General features: G+C 36.1%; 1 protein-coding gene across 1 annotated transcript in view; it reads left to right on the forward strand.

Moving 5' to 3' along the window:
* Positions 1 to 21,281, forward strand: part of LOC136025827 (uncharacterized) — a 33,019-nt gene extending 11,738 nt beyond the window's left edge. Inside the window, exons 2-3 of the mRNA XM_065701823.1 lie at positions 11,005 to 11,399; positions 21,027 to 21,281. Coding sequence (XP_065557895.1) covers positions 11,005 to 11,399; positions 21,027 to 21,219 — 588 coding nt within the window. The 3' untranslated portion in view covers positions 21,220 to 21,281. The remainder of the gene's footprint in view (positions 1 to 11,004; positions 11,400 to 21,026) is intronic.
* The last annotated feature ends 788 nt before the right edge of the window (positions 21,282 to 22,069 follow it).

The following is a 22,069-nucleotide window of genomic DNA, read 5'->3' on the forward strand; positions in this document are numbered from 1 at the left end:
GCTCAATAGTAACCGAAACTAAAAAACGGACCAATAGATGCACCAAAAGAATTAGATTTTTGTGCTGATTTCAAATATATAAGTCTCATCAAGTTTAATTTTACCCATCAAAAGTAAGGAGCCTGAGAAAATTTGCCTTATTTTCGAAAAAAGTGGGAAACTAACCATAGAAGTGCAAGAATCTTAACGAGAATGATACCATCAGATTAACATATCAAAGAGCCAACTGTAGAGATTTCAAGCTCCTATCGGCAGAAAAGTGGAATTTGGTATTTTTGCCGAGAAAAATCATGGGTGCGTGTTTATTTGTTTTTTGTTTTTCCCAAGGGGTGATAGTATCGACCTAGCGGTCCTAGAATATCGCAAGAGGGCTCATTCGAATGAAAATTAAAAGCTCTAGTGCCCTTTTTAAGTGACCGAAAAATTGAAGGGCAACAAGGCCCCCTCCCATGATCATTGTTTCCAAAAGTCACCCAATCAATATTTTGAGATAACCATTTTGTCCAACATAGTCGATAAGTCTAATAACTCCGTATGTGAGAATGGCTTACTCTCCCACAGTCCGCGGCGGAAGCGCCACAAGTTATGAGCTTTGCCAAATGTTTACATATAGTATTGGCTATTCGGTAGTATACAGACGTTTTCAGTGGCATTTTTTTTTTGGTGTGAGGGTCTGACGAGGGGTTCACGTGGGAAAACCGTTCCATGGATGAATTTTTCGTGGGGAAAGGGATTTTCGATGAAGGGGGCACCGGATTTCTCTGTATTATTTAAAAAATTTATTCGACTAAAAGTAAGGAGCAGCATTAAGACTTAAAAAGAACATAAATTATTGCGAATATGAGGGGGTTCTTCCTCTCGTTAATACCTCACTCTTTACGCTAAGGTTTTTTTAGCACTTTCAAAAGAGCCCTTTATTTTAATTAAACGGCCTTTGTGATTCAGAGGTCATTCTTAAAGAACTGCAACAAAATCTGACCTTTAGCGTATAGAGGGGGCCAGGGAGCAAACCCTCTCACATACGTAATAGTTTCTGTTCGTTTTAATGTTGCTCTTTATTTTCAGTTGAATAGCTTTTTTTTATTTAATTGTGGAAATAGGGCAGGTTTGACCCTGGATCTCCCAAAAAGCTTGGAGTGTGAAAGTGAAACTTGAGAGTGTGAAAATGGTGAGAAGGATACCGAGCAGAATCAAAACAAACTATGTGCTTGCTGGTTGCCAAAAAGGTATATCTAAGAAACGGCTGAGGGTATTAGGTTGAAAATTTTGAGGTATGGTGAGGGTGTGTTGAAAAGAGATTGGAGGATGACCAGCCCTCAGTATTCTGGGCTTATTCGACAATATTAAGGATTTTACAGTTAGAAAAGGGGGCAGTAACCAAACTTTTGTTTGTAGTGATTTTTGTTTGTTTTACACTTAATTTGCATATTCAATTTAAGTTTTACTCGTTTCAAGATTTATTTATTCGTTTGTATTAGTACCTGCTATAAATTAGTTAGTGAAGATTGTTTATTTAATTTTTGTATGCTTTGAGTTTCATTTATTCTTTAGTAGTAATTTTAATTCGTTTGAAGCTTGAAATTTTTTTTTTTTTTTTAGATCAAAGTTTTAGATCAACAGTACAAAAGTAAAGAAAGTAAAAAAGTATCAAAGTAAACAAAGCATGAAAGTAATTAAAGTAATCGCCGTAGATTAGTAAATTAGATTAGAGTATCAAAGTCAAAAAAGTGTCAAAGTAACAATAAGCAACTTGCAAAACTTACAGCCCTTCCCCCTGGACCTGGGAGGGGTTCAACTCATAAGCTCAGATGTTTGGCCTTTGGACTGTTTTGAACTTGATAGCTATTAAAAATTTGGATATTATGTTTCTGAGAAAAGACCGCTTGGGGTGGGGCTAGCTGCCCTAGAATCACTTTTAATTCTTAAAAAGAGAGCTAGAACTTTTAGTTTCCAATCAAATGAACCTCCTACAAAGTTTTTACGACGCATCCTTCCATAAAAACCTTATATGCCCCATGGATTTAATATATACCTCTTGCCCCCAGACCCTGGGGTGCTGTGTGAACCCCAGAGGCATTATTATAGGATCTAGGGACTGTTTTGAAAAACATGGCTATCTCAAAATCTCGATCGGATTCATTTGGGAAGAAGAGGGCGGGTGGGGACTAATTTCGCTCTAATCACTTTTGACTCGTGGGAAGGGAACTAGAACTTTCAGTTTCCAGTTAATGAGCCTCCTGCAAGGCTTATACGACCACGCCTTCTATAAAAACCTTAGGGGTGTCTACCCTAGAGGCATTATTATATGATAATTGGACTATTTTGAAGAAAATATCTATCTTAAAAGTTTGATCGAATGTATTTGGGTAAAATAGGATTGGATGGGAGGATTAGTCCCCCTCCAACAACTTTTGACTCTTAAAAAGGAAACTAGAGTTTAAATATTCCAGAACTTCCCAAAACGTCCTTACGATCACCTATTCAATAAGAACCTTATAAGACCTAAGGGGCGATATGAAGTGCCACTGGGGAAAAATAATAAACAATACCAAAACGGTTTACCCTTATGGATTCATGTTACATTGAACAAAGTAATAAGATATCAAAGTAAACGAAGTTTCAAACTAACAATAAGCAACTTGCATACATTATGGTCCTTGCTATAAATCAAAGTTAACATTTAAATGAGTAAATCAAAGTAAATAAAGTTTCATAGTAACAATTTGAAGCTTTCATAACAAACACCCCTTTCTCCAGGTCCTGGAGAGGGGGTCTCAAACCCGGGATGCATAGTCATTTGACCTTTGGACTACTTTGAACAAAATGCCTGTCTCAGAATTGTTAAAGGACGAATTTAAGTAAAACTGGTGTGGGGGGGGGGCTGGCTGCCATTTGTTTACTTTTAACTCTTCAAAAATGGAATAGAACTTTCAATTCTCGACCAAATGAGCCTCATCTAGAGTTTATTCAGCCACTTCTTCCTTTTAAACCTTACATGTCACCTGAGCATAGCTAAAAACCCTTTTCACTTGGTTCTGGGTTTTTGAAAACCAAGGAGGCATTGTTATATGACTTTGGACCATTTTGAACAAAATGGCTATCTCAGTCTTTCGATCGTATGCATTTGGGGAAAACAGGATGATGGGGGTCTACTTGCCCTCCTATCAATTTTGAACCATTTTAAAACAATTTGAACAATTTTGAAAAAGGGAACTTAAACTTTCTATTTGAAATCAAATGAGCCTGCTCCAAAGTTTATACGACCAAAAAACGCCTTATTTTAATTAAATAACCTTTGTGTTTTAAGATTTGTTCTTAAAGAATTGGAACAAAAAGTCAAACTTAAGAATACAAAGCTAGGTATTGAGTAAAAGGTAGCCTCCGTCATATAAACAATAATTTCTTTCTTCTTAAGCTTAACTGTTGCTCCTTACCTTTAGTTGAATAATTGTCTTTGGATTGAATTATATACAAAGTAAACATTCGAATTGTGTTTTTGTTGGAAGAATCCTTGGAAGATGAAATTATTTGACGTTAAATTTTGTAAATGTGGCTAATAAATTTGGCTTCTGGATATAAGAGGATATTAGAGGATAATAAGATAATAAGAGGATATTTTGTTGATTAATATCTTTTGACTAACAAGAAAAAATATTTTTTTTTTTACTTATTTTCTTTTCTAAATTTAGTTTTTGTGTATTTTCTGTTTTCCCATTCTCCTACTCCCGACCTTAATGCACAGAGCTATTTAGAGTCTACTTGTAAAAAATGGCATGACAAAAAAATTTATTTCTAACTACGTTGAAAAACTTAAACTAAAATCCGACTGAGCTTAACCATATTTTTATTTTCAGTGACCCGAAAATTTTATACAGAAGATTCGATCTAGGTTTGAACAATAGATATTTAAATATTTAATTCCGAAAATAAGTTCTTCTGATATAATTGTCGGGCCTGTTATGTTTGTTATGTGGGTTTGAGGGGAGGGGGCTATGTGGGAGGATCTTTCCTTGGAGAAATATGTCATAGGGGAACAGAAATTCAATGAAAAGGGCGCAAGATTTTCTAAAATTACTATAAAAAAAAGCAATGAAAAAATAAACATGGAAAAGTTTTTTCAATTGAAAGTAAGGAGTAGTATTGAAACTTAAAACAAACAGAGATTATTACGCATATGAGGGGTTCTAAAATACTTTAGCATAAAGAGCGAGGTATTTAGGAGGAGCTACATACCTCGCTCTTTATGCTATAGTATTTTTAGTAATTTCAACTATTTATTCTACGGCCTTTCTGATTCAGGGCCGTAGAATAAATGAAAAGTCAGTCTTTCATTAGTGTTCGTGGTGTGAAGACCATTTAGTCTAAAAAGGATAAAACTAATTGGACTGGTTTGACTGGATTTTATCAAAGAGTTCGTGGTAACGAACTGTAGTAAGGAGCGACCCGGCTCAATAGTAACCAAAACTCTAAAAAATGGAATTTTGATACCAATAGCTACATCAAAAAAATATTTAAAAGTTCAAATTGCCTCTTTAATTAATCAAAAAATAGAGGGCAGCTAGGCTTCCTCCCTCTCTCCTTTTTTCTCAAAATCTTCCGATTAAAACTATGAGAAAGCCATTTAGCCAAAAAGAAAATTAATATGCAAGTTTCGTTTTAATTATTCATGTGCGGAGAGCCAAGATCAAAACATGCATGAATTAAAAAACGTCCAGAAATTAAATAAAAAAAACGAGTTTTTTTTTAAATGAAAGTAAGGAGTGACATTAAAACTTAAAACGAATAGAAATTACTCCGTATATGAAAGGGGCTTTTCTTCCTCAACGCTCCGCTCATTACGCTAAAGTTTTTTCCTTTTTTAAAAAGCAGAGCTAAGAGAAAGAGTCAAACTTTAGCGTACAGAGGGAAGCATTGAGGAGGAAAAGCCCCTTTCATATACGGAGTAATTTCTGTTCGTTTTAAGTTTTAATGTCGCTCCTTACTTTCATTTAAAAAAACTTGTTTTTTATATTTAATTGTGTTGCGAGAGCAACACTTTGGTTTTGTCCCGTTTTTTTTTGTTTTGTTTTTTTCCTATGCCGCCGATCTCAGCTTATTCCTGGAAACTGGTAAGGGTCTAACCTGTGCGGTTTTTACGGAAAGTGTGGGCCTCAGGCCGGATTGATGAATATGACATTACATTTTGGAAAGCTCCGTAGAACTCTTGCCTGGGGCCAAAAAGGATGGTTTTTGCTTGTCCTCGAGCCAGAGCCTATGGTGTGCGAAGTGAAGTGGAGTTGTATAGCCTATGTCAGAGAGGAGTATCTGAAGTTGTACAGCCAAGCTCTCGTTTCATCAAACCATGTTTCTGCTTTCGAGTGGAAAGCTCCGTTCTAGCAGGCAAGCAGGCAGGCACCAGTTTCAAATTGAAGATGGACTAAAATCTATAAGTGTTAAATATATGCGGTAGTTCCCCGGCCCCACAGCCAATATATCTTCTTTGAGTGATAAATAGAAAAATTTACAGAAACAAAAAAGTGCGATTTTCCCACAGGTCCGAAAGTGCTGCCATCTATTGTTTCTAGCCATTTCTGTTCGTGATTTCAGCTGACTTTACCATTCTTTTTTTTCTACTTGGGATTGCAATAGAGAAATGGTATCAGATATACCTCTTAAACTTTAAAAGTTCTCTCATTGCTAAAGAAATTAGAGCTTATCCTTTGCTCCTTTCTAAGTGGTGGTGTTAGAAAGTTGGCCTCCGGCAAAAAAGTCAACTTTTGAACTAAGACAGATAGAATTTTTTTTTCAATGACAATCGATAGACCTTGATGAGCTGATCAAAGTATATGTCATCCATTTTTTGTTACAAAAATTCCTTCATGACATACACCAGTTTGAAAGTTTCAAGGGGTTGACAACTTCAGTGATAAGGTACACACTTGAACCAAAAATAGGCCGATACCAATTGTGAGATATGTAGGGGACTTCCAAGCAACAGTCGATTATTAGCTTATAATCATCTTTGGCAATGAGGAGTTTGCAACTTTTGCTGATTGGTGTACCTATTATCTGTTTCTGGTGTAATTGATGGTAAGAACAACTTGGTTCCCGATTGTAAGACATGTAAGGGAGTTGTAAGTAATAATCGGCTGTTAGGCTACAATGACTTCAGCGACAAGGGGTTTGGAACTTTTGCTAGTTGGTGTACCCATTATTTGTTTCCGGTGAACTTGGATGTATATCCCGGGAAAGGGACTTGTAAGTAAGAATCAGTTGCTAGAGGAGGCTCACGAGGGGCTACAATTTTGTGCAAATTGGTACACATCTATGGAATCAGGGACCCATAAATTTCCTGTAATGACTCGCCATCCAATAATAAGCGATCCTGGATGGCGAGTCATTACAGGAAATTTATGGGTCCCTGATGGTATTTTGATCCTGAAAAGTTACAGATAGCTTTATAATACCAACTAGATTACATAAGATAATGTTCCAAGTTTCCATCCGTCACGATGTCTACGATTGAAAAGGATAAAGTTCAACCGGCTGCAAAGTGACATTTAGGGGCCTAGTAAGTAATAATCGGCTGTTAGTGTGGACCTCGGGTCGGATTGATGAATATGACATTATATTTTGGAAAGCTCCGTACGACTCTTGCCTGGGGCCAAAAAGGATGGTTTTTGCTTGTCCTCGAGCCAGAGCCTATGGTGTGCAAAGGATAAAGTTCAACTGGCTGCAAAGTCAATTTAGTCCCTTCTTCCAATATTTTTTTTTTTCAACCCTGAGGAATAGCCTTTGATCATCTGATTACTGATTGTGTTATTCTTTGTCTCTCACGAAAGAGGGACTTGTAAGCAAGAATGGGTTGCTAGAGGAGGTTCATGAGGGGCTACAAATTTGTGCAAATTGGTGCACATCTATGGTATTTGATCCTGAAAAGTTACGGATAGCTTTATAATGCCAACTAGATTATATAAGATAATGTTCCAAGTTTCCATCCGTCACGATGTCTACGATTGAAAAGGATAAAGTTCAACTGGCTGCAAACTCAATTTAGTCCCTTTTTCCGATATTCTTTTGCTGTTGTTTTTTCAACGCTGAAGAATTTGATCATGTGATTACTGATTGTGTTCTTCTTTGAATATGCCGTTTTGAAAGCTTTGATAGTTTTGACAACTTCAGCATTTAACCGATAGCGAAGAAACAAAACCAAAGTGTTGCTCTCGCAACACTTTAATCGGCAAAGCCGGACAAAGGTTGCCGCAACACTTCACGTTGCCCAGGCAACGTAGGTCTAGTTCAATCTAGGTCGCATTGCAAAGTGAAATAGCTAACCGGTTTTGGCTCGCCCGGAGATTTACTGTTTACCTGTGCTTGATTACATGCTGCATTAAATCAATAAGGAAGTGGCTTTATTGCAATCATTATGGCAGTATCACAAAAGAACTTTGATGAAGCAGTGAAGATTTTAACGGAAAAACTTGATGCTGTAATCCGTTCTCAAAAAGACATCAACAAGTCCATTCAGTCCCTTACGGGGGAAATAGCTACGCTAAAAAAGTATGCCTTCGATCGAGATATAAAAATTGGGCAACTGGAAAAGGAGTCGGAGGATCAAAAATTAAGGTGTGACCAACTGGAGAATCAGGTACTGGAAAGTGATGTTAAGGCCGCAAATTGAATTTATTAATTCATGGCATGCCTACTGAGCGGCCGTCTCAAACAGTTGAGGAAAATGTGAAATATTTTTTATCTGTTACAATGGAGATAACCGACCCCATTCAGATTACGAAGTGCTACTGCATGCTCGGTGGTTCGAATGCTCCGTCTCGTCTGTCAGGCCACGTTAACGTTACTAATCGAAGGCCTCGTCCGGCACCTGTATTTTTCTCGGTTGTAAACGAACAGAACATTCAGAGGATTCTCAACTCAGTTCGTAAATTGAAGGGGAGCGGCATTCGTGTGTGCATGGATCTTCCCCCCAAGCTAAAAGCTACTCGAAATGAACTTCTTGCGAAAGCAAAGGATTTACGTGAATCATATTCCGCAAAGTTCACGCGTGTTAAACAGAAGGGTCCGAAGCTTTGGCTTGAATCCAAATCCACGGCCTCATCACCCTGGGAAACAGTGATGGGCTAATTTTTGCTGTCCCTTTGTGATTATTATTAGTATTGTGATAGAAATTTTGATTGATTTTCTTGCCACTTCCGTCACAGTGTTGTATACATGTTGGGTTCTACAATCTCGTTTTTTGCGTATAATCTTCTTTTTAGTTTTCTAGCCCCCTCCCTCTATAAAAGCCCACATGCCCCCTCCCTCTGATAAAAGCAATTTCCTTTCCCCGGTCACTGAAATTGAACTAAAACACATCATATCTAAAATGAAGAACGGTTCATCTGAAGCCCTTGATGGATCTTCGACTAATTTAGTCAAAGAAATATTCCCAGTTATATCACCGGTGTTATGCCACATTATTAATCTTATATTTGTAACTGGTGTTTTTCCTTCAACATTTAAATCAGCAAGAATTGTGGCCCTACATAAAGGTGATGATCCGAGGCTTCCTGCTAATTATCGTCCTATATCGATACTCTCTGCTTTTTCGAAGGTTGTAGAGCAAGCACTGTATAACAGAATTTATTCTTTTTTTGAGAAATTTGATTACATTTCTAAACTTCAATTTGGATTTAGAAAAGAGCACTGCACTGATCATCCTATGTCTATTATTGTCCAACATATTAATGATTGCCTTGACCGTGGCGAAACGCCTGCAACTATATTTTTAGACATACAGAAAGCTATTGATTCCATTTCTCATCAAATTCTTTTGTATAAGCTTTCGAATGCTCGTATTCTTGGTAATTGCCTTAGGTTACCTGAATCGTATCTTCATGGGAGGCAGCAGATACTTATATATAACGATGTTAGATCTGATTCTTTACAGCAGTCAGATAAGGTTGGTGTTCCCCAGGGATCCGTATTAGGACCTCTGCTTTTCCTAGTTTATATTAATGATTTGTGCTCAGCTACTGGAGTTTCTTCTATAGACACTCAGTTTGCTGACGACACTGCAGGAACCGTTTCTGGTAAATCTTGTGAAGAGCTAGTGGTCAATTTAACATCCACATACAATAGATTGTCTACTTGGCTCTCTGATAATAGACTACTTCTGAACAGAAAGAAGACGAAGTTTGTTGTTTACAGTAGAGCGGGTCATAAGTTTCCAGATATAGAATCAGTTTCCCTTTCTGCGAATGAACCTGAGTCTGTTATTGAAAGGGTTGTATCGATAAGATATTTGGGAGTTGTATTTGATGAGAATTTATCATGGAAAGAGCAAATTAATCAGGTTAGAGCAAAGTCTGCTCGTGGAGTTGGTACAATGTGCAGACTGAAAAACCTTCTTCCATTTTGCGCTCTTAAATCCCTTTACTTTTCCCTTGTGCAATCCCATTTTGATTATGCATCTATTATTTTTTTGAACACTTTTAAAAGTAATGTTACCCCTTTAAAGATTATCCAAAATAAAGCAGTTCGTATCCTTAAACCTTTTCTGCCATCGCCATCAAACTTCCCCTTAAAATCCACAACAGAGACCCTTTTGCACTTCATAATATTCTTCCTGTTCGGCAAAGTATCCAATTTTCAAGTGTTATGTTTAAGATTAAGCTTGAACGAGAAAAGCTCCCCAGATATTTTGCATCGATGGGTCTTATTTCTTCTCCTTCATCTTCACAAGTTGAAACCCGTGGTAAATATAATCTGTGGACTCCTAAGGTAGTTACAGAGAGGTCGCGTTTTTGCCTGAGGTATTTGATTCCTCTACATTGGGATAGATTGAAAAATGAGATTGATTTGAATATAAGCATAGATGCAATAAGACGGAAGTTGAAAAGAGTGCTGATTGAAAGTTATAAATCTAAATAATATGAAAAAATGTTTAGTTTTTTTTTGGTCTCCGGGGTTCGCCCATGAGGCCTCAAGATGTCTTATGACTCACTTGGTTTTAAGTTGTAATTTTAATTGTGTCTCAAAATGGTGCGCGGAGGATGGAAATGGTATCGTACGGCACGGGATTTGTTTTCTATTTATTTCTGCCAAGATTGGTTAAGAGAACTTTTTATTTTTAATTTTTGTGCATATTTAGTGTTGCTTAAAGGTAGCTCAATTGCATTCGAGCTATACTCTCAGCCTTGAGTTACCTAATATTTTGTATATATTGGTTATAATAAAAGAACCTTGAGGGATCATTCTTAAAGAATTGGGACAAAACTTACGATTTAGTGAAAGAGCGAGGTATTAAGGAGGGTACAAACCCCCTCATATACATAATAAAAATTTAAGAATATAAAAGTTTGGTACGTAAGTTAATTCTTAAGTTATGTATATTTTTTACTAATAAAAACATTTGTTAAAAATTAAATTTATAGTTGCATTTTTATGTAACCGAAAAATTTCAGGGCAACTAGGGCTCCTTCCCCACCCCTTATTTCTCAAAATCGTCTGATCAAAACTAAGCGAAAGCCATTTAGCCAAAAAGGAATTAATATTTAAATTTCATTTCAATAATTTATGTGTGGACAGCCAAAATCAAACATGCATTAATTCAAAAACGTTCAGAAATTACATAAAAAAACTAGTTTTTTTTAACTGAAAGTAAGGGGCGACATTAAAACTTAAAACGAACAGAAATTACTCCGTATATGAAATGTGTTGTCCCCTCCGCAATCCCTCGCTCTTTACGCTAAAGTTTCACTCTTTGCCACAATTCTGCTTTTTAAAACAATTAAAGGCTTTAGCGTAAACAGCGAGGGACTGCGGAGGGGACGACCCATTCCATATAAGGAGTAATTTCTGTTCCTTTTAAGTTTTAATGTCACTCCTTACTTTCAGTTAAAAAAAACTAGTTTTTTATTTAATAGGAAATAAATGCAACAATGGATAAAATTAATGGGGTTACTTGGTATTCTGGTGATTTTTTCTTTGCTAAATACAATTTTAAGATTCTCTTTTATTATGTTTTAGATGTTGGCAATTCTATTATCACTCAGCGTAGCTTTTTCGCCAAGTTTGGCAGTGGAAATTGAAAGCACAATGGCGGAAACTCCGGATGGCCAAGAGAGATTTATTTTCGTTACGAAAACAGTTACAAACCTAATCATAACAACAACCACAACCTCTGGGGGCCTACAAACGTGGTGCTACACAGTTGTTTCGGGTCTTATACCCGTGTTTTCAACGGGTACATTCTCTTCTGCTCAATATCTTGGCGGAAATACAATCTTTGTCAATTCTGCACGTGCTTGCAGAAAGAGACGCTGGTCTTTTGAAAATCCATTTGATGAATCATTAAAAGAGATTTTGTTACCATCGGCTATTGCAGCTAAAGAAGACAGGACCGCAGCTGTTGCGCTTGACAAGTAAGTAAAGAACCTTATCAGTCATTCCCTAAATAGCTAAGGGGTTTGTATTACGGTGAAGTCCATATAAATTTGTCTTTTAGGGTAGTTTTTAGCTTTTTCGGCAGGAAAAAACTGCATGGAACGATTGTTGGTAAAAAGTCGACTATATGAGATGTGCACGTAGCATCCTTAATACATAGAATAATTTCTGTTCGTTTAAAGGTTTAATGTTTTACTTTTATCTGATTTTTTTTTTATATTTAACATCTAGAAGGAATCACTTTATGCATAGGCTGAATTGTTCCAGAGGCATTATTTTGTGTTTCTTGAGGTAAGTTCATTCTAAATAATTGCATGTAAATGCACAGGGGTATATGCTAATGTAGGGCCTTTCTGGCTAATTTTGCTTATACTACCGGAATCACAGAGAAAAAAGAAGAAAAACATCATCTCATCTCAAATTAATGCTCTTGCAATATGATATAATCACTAGCATGGCCATTGCCCGAGCACCACTCCCCTCAAAGGGCCAGGTATAATATTAATCTGTGTACAATAGTTTGTTTATCTTTTGGATTTTCTCTAATTTCATGTTTATATCTCATGAAAAAAATGGTTCAAATTTCGACTTAAAATTGCTTTTAAAACGCTTAAAATCAGTAATCTTGCTAATATAGCCTAGTAATTAACCTGGCCCTATTAAAAAGTCTAGTCTAAGGCAGAATTAAAATGGTAATAATTACTTCATTTATAAGGCAGTTATAAAGAGCATAAGATGGGCAATCATATTGTGTACTTTTCTTCTGTCTAATTTCTGTTCTATACCGCACTAATCCAGCGTAGTTTTTTCCCTCTGCTGAACTACATACTAGACTACTAGCGATAGAATCATTAATAATTTATGTGTAAAAATACAATTCTCAGTGACAGCCTCACTTACCTAGGTTGAATTATAAGTGGGGATGACGGTTTCGTCGATCATTCACCAGTGAGAACTTCAAGCAGTGTAACTTCCCTGAAGTGATGATGCTAGGAATTTTTAATTCCTAAGGATGCTTTTAGGAATTTTTTTTTTAAAAGTGCTAGTTTTAATTTCTCTATTGTTCTACTTGTATTTTGTTGTTTATCTTCATTGAATATGTCTCTAATTCGTAATGCCGATGACGTTCTCCATCTCAGCCGTTCTCAGTTTCAGCTTCCTAAGAATAAATGGGATCTTTTTCACACTTCAACCAGAGTATCTAAAACTTAGTATTCGTTTAATTCATGATAAGGCCAAAGCAGTGCTTTGTAACTTCAAAGGTGAGCCACCGTCATTTATAGCAATTAGTGATACATTAGTTAGAGCTATTTACAACCTCATTTATCTCGGTATTCCCACTGGTTTCTCGGTACGCCACACCCGACCCTGCTCCTAAACCATCTCATACAACGCATATCTGCTTCTTATGCATCAGCAAAATTTCAATTCAACCTTTTATCATTGGCTACTTTTTCAATGCTGTAACACTGTCACACACATTGAATATTTCTCCATTTTGGAGGCTGTTTACTAGAACTGATTGTCTGAAAGTCTGGTACTTTTTCTTTCAGTTCAGTAAAATATTTGCTTCGGGTATCACCTAGTTATCGGAATCATCCATTGATTAGAAAAGTTAACCTCGCTTAATTTGGAAATCGAAAGATTTCCAAATAAAGCGACAAGCAAAATCGGAAACTCAAAACTCAATTCTTCACTGAATGATTGAAATCATGCTCTAGTTTTACATACATAATTATATGTATGTCTGTGCTTTAACCATATTTAGTGAATTAATTTTTAATTTGTTTATAATCCATGTTTTATTTTTATCGTTAAATAATGTCGCTATGACAAGAGTTGGTGCGGTATTTGGTTCTTGTTAATGTGTTTATGCTAATTAAAATTTATATATACTCCTCAACCAAAATTTCGTTTGAATATGCTTAATCTTTTAGGACGGCTAGATTTCAAATAAATAATCTAATGGCTATAATTATTTCGGAAATTTTATTTTTATCAAACAGTTCGTGGTAACGAACTGTAGTAAGGAGCGACCCGGCTCAATAGTAACCAAAACTCTAAAAAATGGAATTTTGATACCAATAGCTACATCAAAAGAATCGCATTTTAATGCTTGTTTTAAATATATAAGTTTCATCAAGTTTAGTCTTACCCATCAAAAGTTACGAGCCTGAGAAAATTTGCGTTATTTTAGAAAATAGGGGGAAACGCCCCCTAAAAGTCATAGAAAAATTAAATTAGATTTTAAAATCTAATGCCTATAATTTACGTGGTATTATATCAAACACGCATCGTAAATATATTTTTAATCCTCAAGAACTTGCACACACCTTGTAAAAATTTCTCTATACTGCCTTACAATTATGAACACCTGATGTGTTGTGAATTTTTGAAGAAAGCCAGTTATCTCACCTCGCATAAAGCAAATAGAAGCTGCGCTCACCTCTTATGAGCAGTTTTCACCAGTTCAAGTTGTGCAGGGTCATTAAAGTTTATATCTACTATTAAAAGATTTTCTTGAGTTATATGTAACTTTTCGGGATTTTCATTTAAAAATCGAACGCACAATTTAGTTTTATCGGCTCATGAACAACTTTATATTTCCATCAAACAAGGTGTGCACAGAGTAGCCAAGATATGAGGTAGACTTCTACTACTAACAGCTCACCGCAACATCAACCTCCCTTAGGTCACTCCAGCTACGCATGATCCTCCTTTATCCCGATCTATTCAGAAACTCCTTCTTTACACCATCCCAGGAAGTTCCCATTTCCTCTAATTCTTTTTTATGGCATCCTCCCACCCCAAACCTGGACGACCTGCTTTCTGTTTAGCCCTAGACTATTGGATGAAAAAGATTAATCTTCGCCGATCTGTCATCCTTTATCCACATAACGTACTAATAGTATGGTACACTAGTAGACAAACTGATATGGTAAAACATGCTTTAATCGGTGCAGAATTCCCAGACTTCTAGCAGCTTTAGCTGCAACAAGATCACTATGGGGCCTACAAGATAAATTACAATCCAGCTGGAAACCCAAATAACGGACTTCATACACCTGTGACAAAGCCTACCATTAAAAATATCTCTCCGTCAGCACTAGGCTGCTTACCAACTATTCTAAATATCGTATAATTAGTTTTTTTAACAAAAATAATTTCAAAGACCAGTATTACTACTGATTATGGTTACTGTATATGTGACCAAATACCTTGTACTTTTTGTGAAATTTGTCACTGTCTATTAAAACGATTTTATCCCTATTTGAAATTTTTATATATTTATTTAACATTCACTTACACTCATTCAGTACTGAACTAACATTCATTCAGTGAACATCTGTATTTGTACTATACAATTTTCAGCTGGATTAACTCTGACAAGTAAATTCTTTGATATTTTTTCAATGAATTCGGAGTAATAGAATCATTTTTGCGAGCGCTGTACAAAATTGGATGTGAATTATCTTGGGCGTTCGTTTGACTGTTTTTTTAAAATTATAAACATTATTGAAAATAAATATGGTTAAAAAAAGCGGGAAGCGATAAAGACGAAGTGATTTAGAGGATTCAAGAGGATCCACGGAGTCGACTAATAATATCCCAAAGTTAGATAAAATCCTTGAAATAGTTGAAGCAACTAAAAATGATGTCTTAGAAATAAAAATGGAAATCGTTAACATTAAATCTGGTTTAGAGTCCCTAAAATCTAGCATGGAAGATCTAGAGTTAGCAAGAACGGCCCAAGAAAATTAATTATCTAGTATCAAGCAGGAAATATCGGCATTACGAAATCAAATTGTAAAGGAGCCTGGTTTGGGTGAAGTCCTTGTGTTAGAAAACATGAATAGAAGAAGGAATTTTATTATATAGAACATTAAAAGTGAATCTAAATCACGGGCTAAAGACCATGTTGATACCTTACTTTCCCACCTTGGGTTTAATATCCGATTTGAGCTACTTGAGTTTACGGATAGATTTATCAAAATCCAGCTTCAGGATGTTAAAGACAACTTCTATGTGCTTCAAGGCAGTGCTGCAACAGGTACTCCAAATTTTTACTTAAGTATCAAGTATTAAGTACTCATTGTTTTTTTTTACTTAAGTATCAAGTAATAAGTACTTTCCAAATTCTTACTTAAGTATCAACTATTAAGTACTTGCCATAATTTTACTTAAGTAGTACTTCAAGTATTACTTCAAGTACTTATTCTATATATTTTACACAGCTATATATATATATATATATATATATATATATATATATATATATATATATATATATATATATATATATATATATATATATATATATATGTATTTCTGATATCAAGCCCATGCTGCCTTTTTGTTAAAGCTATTCTGAAGGCTTCTTAGCCCTTTTCGTTGCCTGTCAAATCTCCCCTGCCATTCCTCTCCCGGAAATCTTGATCAAGAACCGGAATTTCCATTTTATCGTTTTTAACCGTTTCCCTCGTTTGGCTGGTACACACCCAATGAAGCCCAAAAAATAAACTGAACCGATTTTCAACGCAACGGCTTGAAAGGAAAAGACTATCAAAACAATTAAGTGCAGTCAAAAACTCCTGATTGGATCAGACAGATCACATGACAAGATCAACACATTTCACGTAGAATTGAACTTCTAGCGATTAGTGTTCAGTCAAATCTGGCGCGTTTGAAAAAATACAGGGTTATTCCGAAACATGTGGGAATGGTGGAAAAATTAGGGAAAATAGAAAAACAAACTTCGGATTGGCTTCAAAACAGATAAAAGGTAATAAAGTAGTTCATTCTCTGATTCAATAAGTAAAAACCTTAGCAACAAAAAAGCACTTCCTTTTAAAAGTAAGGAGTCAAGTGAGTCAGTTGCAGACATTTTTAATAAGAGATTTCAAAGCTCAATAAAAAGGAGCAGCAAAAATCCACACTTTCGGCAGCTAGCTGAAGGTTGTCAGCGTATTGAAGGAAAAGAACAATTTGAAAATGAAGTCTTGATCAAACAGTTCGTGGTAACGAACTGTAGTAAGGAGCGACCCGGCTCAATAGTAACCAAAACTCAAAAAAATTGAATTTTGATATCAATAGCTACATCAAAAGAATTGCATTTTAATGCTGATTTTAAATATATAAGTTTCATCAAGTTTAATCTTACCCATCAAAAGTTACGAGCCTGAGAAAATTTGCCTTATTTAGGAAAATAGGAGGAAACACCCCCTAAAAGTCGTAGGATCTTAGTGAAAATGACACCATCAGATTCAGCGTATCAGAGAACCCTACTGTAGAAGTTGAAACAATTTGAAAATGAAGTCTTGATCAAACAGTTCGTGGTAACGAACTGTAGTAAGGAGCGACCCGGCTCAATAGTAACCAAAACTCTAAAAAATTGAATTTTGATATCAATAGCTACATCAAAAGAATTGCATTTTAATGCTGATTTTAAATATATAAGTTTCATCAAGTTTAGTCTTACCCATCAAAAGTTACGAGCCTGAGAAAATTTGCCTTATTTAGGAAAATAGGAGGAAACACCCCCTAAAAGTCGTAGGATCCTAGTGAAAATGACACCATCAGATTCACCGTATCAGAGAACCCTACTGTAGAAGTTTCAAGCTCCTATCTACAAAAATGTGGAATTTTGTATTTTTTGCCAGAAGACAAATCACGGGTGCGTGTTTATTTGTTGTTTTTTTTTGTTTTTTTTTCCCAGGGGTCATCGTATCGACCAAGTGGTCCTAGAATGTCGCAAGAGGGCTCATTCTAACGAAAATGAAAAGTTCTAGTGCCCTTTTTAAGTGACCAAAAAAATTAGAGGGCATCTAGGCCCCCTCCCACGCTCATTTTTTTCCCAAAGTCAACGGATCAAAATTTTGAGATAGCCATTTTGTTCAACATAGTCGAAAACCATAATAACTATGTCTTTGGGGATGACCTACTCCCCCAGAATCCCTGGGGGAGGGGCTGCAAGTTACAAACTTTGACCAGTGTTTACATATAGTAATGGTTATTGGGAAGTGTACAGACGTTTTCAGGGGGATTTTATTTTGTTTGGGGGTGGGGCTGAGGAGAGGGGGCTATGTTGGAGGATCTTTCCTTGGAGGAATCTGTCATGGGGGAAGAAAAATTCAATGAAAAGGGCGCAGGATTCTCTATTATTACTATAAGAAAACAATGAAAAATAAACATGAAAACGTTTTTTCAAATGAAAGGAAGAAGTAGCATTGAAACTTAAGACAAACAGAGATTATTACGCATATGAGGGGTTCTAAAAATACTTTAGCATAAAGAGCGAGGTATTTAGGAGGAGATAAATACCTCGCTCTTTATGCTAAAGTATTTTTAGTAATTTCAACTATTTATTCTACGGCCTTTCTGATTCAGGGGTCATTCTTAAAGAATTGGGACAAAACTTACGATTTAGTGTAAAGAACGAGGTATTAACGAGGGTACAAACCCCCTCATATACATAATAATAATTAAAGAATATAAAAGTTTGTTACGTAAGTTAATTCTAAAGTTACGTATATTTTTTGCTAATAAAAAAATTCGTTAAAATTAAAATTAATAGTTACCTTTTTATGTAACCGAAAAATTGCATGGCAACTAGGCCTCCTTCCCCATCCCATATTTCAAAATCGTATGATCAAAACTAAGAGAAAGCCATTTAGCCAAAAAAGGAATTAATATGCAAATTTCGTTTGAATAGTTTACGTGTGGAGAGTCAAAATCAAACATGCATTAATTCAAAAACGTTCAGAAATTACATAAAAAAAACTAGGTTTTTTTAACTGAAAGTAAGGAGCGACATTAAAACTTAAAACGAACAGAAATTACTCCGTATATGAAATGGATTGTTCCCTCCGCAATCCCTCGCTCTTTACGCTAAAGTTTGACTCTTTGCCACAATTCTGCTTTTTAAAACAATTAAAAGCTTTAGCGTAAAGAGCAGGGATTGCGGAGGGAACAATCCATTTCATATACGGAGTAATTGTGTTGCGAGAGCAACACTTTGGTTTTGTCCCGTTTTTTTTTTGTTTTTTTTTTCCTATGCCGCCGATCTCAGCTTATTCCTGGAAACTGGTAAGGGTCTAACCTGTGCGGTTTTTACGGAAAGTGTGGACCTCAGGCCGGATTGATGAATATGACATTACATTTTGGAAAGCTCCGTAGAACTCTTGCCTGGGGCCAAAAAGGATGGTTTTTGCTTGTCCTCGAGCCAGAGCCTATGGTGTGCGAAGTGAAGTGGAGTTATATAGCCTATGTCAGAGAGGAGTATCTGAAGTTGTGCAGCCAAGCTTTCGTTTCATCAAACCATGTTTCTGCTTTCGAGTGGAAAGCTCCGTTCTAGCAGGCAAGCAGGCAGGCACCAGTTTCAAATTGAAGATGGACTAAAATCTATAAGTGTTAAATATATGCGGTAGTTCCCCGGCCCCACAGCCAATATATCTTCTTTGAGTGATAAATAGAAAAATTTACAGAAACAAAAAAGTGCGATTTTCCCACAGGTCCGAAAGTGCTGCCATCTATTGTTTCTAGCCATTTCTGTTCGTGATTTCAGCTGACTTTACCATTCTTTTTTTTCTACTTGGGATTGCAATAGAGAAATGGTATCAGATATACCTCTTAAACTTTAAAAGTTCTCTCATTGCTAAAGAAATTAGAGCTTATCCTTTGCTCCTTTCTAAGTGGTGGTGTTAGAAAGTTGGCCTCCGGCAAAAAAGTCAACTTTTGAACTAAGACAGATAGAATTTTTTTTTCAATGACAATCGATAGACCTTGATGAGCTGATCAAAGTATATGTCATCCATTTTTTGTTACAAAAATTCCTTCATGACATACACCAGTTTGAAAGTTTCAAGGGGTTGACAACTTCAGTGGTAAGGTACACACTTGAACCAAAAATAGGCCGATACCAATTGTGAGATATGTAGGGGACTTCCAAGCAACAGTCGATTATTAGCTTATAATCATCTTTGGCAATGAGGGGTTTGCAACTTTTGCTGATTGGTGTACCTATTATCTGTTTCTGGTGTAATTGATGGTAAGAACAACTTGGTTCCCGATTGTAAGACATGTAGGGGAGTTGTAAGTAATAATCGGCTGTTAGGCTACAATGACTTCAGCGACAAGGGGTTTGGAACTTTTGCTAGTTGGTGTACCCATTATTTGTTTCCGGTGAACTTGGATGTATATCCCGGGAGAGGGACTTGTAAGTAAGAATCGGTTGCTAGAGGAGGCTCACGAGGGGCTACAAATTTGTGCAAATTGGTGCACATCTATGGAATCAGGGACCCATAAATTTCCTGTAATGACTCGCCATCCAATAATAAGCGATCCTGGATGGCGAGTCATTACAGGAAATTTATGGGTCCCTGATGGTATTTTGATCCTGAAAAGTTACAGATAGCTTTATAATACCAACTAGATTACATAAGATAATGTTCCAAGTTTCCATCCGTCACGATGTCTACGATTGAAAAGGATAAAGTTCAACCGGCTGCAAAGTGACATTTAGGGGCCTAGTAAGTAATAATCGGCTGTTAGTGTGGACCTCGGGCCGGATTGATGAATATGACATTATATTTTGGAAAGCTCTGTACGACTCTTGCCTGGGGCCAAAAAGGATGGTTTTTGCTTGTCCTCGAGCCAGAGCCTATGGTGTGCAAAGGATAAAGTTCAACTGGCTGCAAAGTCAATTTAGTCCCTTCTTCCAATATTTTTTTTTTTCCAACCCTGAGGAATAGCCTTTGATCATCTGATTACTGATTGTGTTATTCTTTGTCTCTCACGGAAGAGGGACTTGTAAGCAAGAATGGGTTGCTAGAGGAGGTTCATGAGGGGCTACAAATTTGTGCAAATTGGTGCACATCTATGGTATTTGATCCTGAAAAGTTACGGATAGCTTTATAATACCAACTAGATTATATAAGATAATGTTCCAAGTTTCCATCCGTCACGATGTCTACGATTGAAAAGGATAAAGTTCAACTGGCTGCAAACTCAATTTAGTCCCTTTTTCCGATATTCTTTTGCTGTTGTTTTTTCAACGCTGAAGAATTTGATCATGTGATTACTGATTGTGTTCTTCTTTGAATATGCCGTTTTGAAAGCTTTGATAGTTTTGACAACTTCAGCATTTAACCGATAGCGAAGAAACAAAACCAAAGTGTTGCTCTCGCAACACTTTAATCGGCAAAGCCGGACAAAGATTGCCGCAACACTTCACGTTGCCCAGGCAACGTAGGTCTAGTATATCTTCTATTACACGCCGTCGGACCTTGGAGTTTAAACCCAAACAATAAATAATGAAACAATAAACACATTAGTGCATATTCATCTCTTTAATGATCATCTAATTAATGATCATCTAATTAATGACATTCTGTTAGATTTCTCAATTGGAAGAAATATTTTTTATTATCATTAAAGTTTTGATCAAGTTTATAACATTTTTTCAGTCTTGTTTTTTCATTATTTATTGTTTTTTGTTTATTTCTTGGACTTAAACTATAGATTATGTACTATTTTAGATAAGAATCATCAATAAACGTTTTTCAAAATCTTATCCTTTTGATTATTTACTGTGTCTTTTTTTACAGAGCAGATCAAGATATAGCTGCAGAAATTGAAAGTTCGCAGGAATTAAGTGAAAAGCAGGCGAGATTAGGCTTAAGCTTGATTCATACAGTTACCCAAACCCTGACAGCAGTCTCCAGCATCATCACGACTACACAGTTCAGATCAATTACTTTGACATGTACTCCGGTGAATCTTGGAATTTCCGCCTGTTAAATTACCTGTTGACTATCTATAATTGTTGCTATAGCTGTAATAAACATAGTTACATAGTTTTACATTTTTTTTTGTATGGTAAGTTTGTTCTTTAATGGAGACATCGAAGCCATAGTTGAAAAAAATTGCAAAGGGAGCAAGAATTAACCACAATTTCATAATAATATCATAAAACAGTTTGTGGATACGAACTGCAGTAAGGAGCGACCCGGCTCAATAGTAACCAAAACTCTAAGAATTTTTTTATACCAATATATGCATCAAAAGAATCGTGTTCTTTTGATGCATATACTGGTATAGAAAAAAGGGAGAAACACCCCCTAAATGTCATAGAATCGTAATGAAAATTCCACCATAACATTCAGCGTATCAGAGAACCCGAATGTAAAGGTTTCAAGCTGTGGAAGGTTTTGTGGAATTTTGCATTTTTCGCCAGCAGAAAGATCACGGATGCACGTTTGTTTGTTTTTGTTTTATTTCTCCTGGGATGATCGTATCGACCCAGTGCTAACAGTATGTCGAAATATTGCTCATTTGAACGAGAATTAAAAGTTTTAGCACCCTTCTTAAGTGACCAAAAAAATTAGAGGGCAACTAGGCCCCTACCACGCTCATTTTTTTCCCAAAGTCACCGGATCAAGATTTTAACATGGGCATTTTGTTGAACATAGTTGAAAATCTGATAAATATGTCTACGAGGGCGACTTAGTCCCTCACAGTCCCCGGGAGAAGGGCTGAAATTATCAACTTTGCCCATTGTTTATTGTATCGGTTATTGACGAAGCATAATGACGTTTTCAGGTGTCATTTTATCTGGTTGTGGAGGGGGGGGTAGGGTTACGTGAGAGGA

This window comes from Artemia franciscana, chromosome 4 (assembly GCF_032884065.1).
Source record: "Artemia franciscana chromosome 4, ASM3288406v1, whole genome shotgun sequence".
Lineage (NCBI taxonomy): Eukaryota > Metazoa > Arthropoda > Branchiopoda > Anostraca > Artemiidae > Artemia > Artemia franciscana.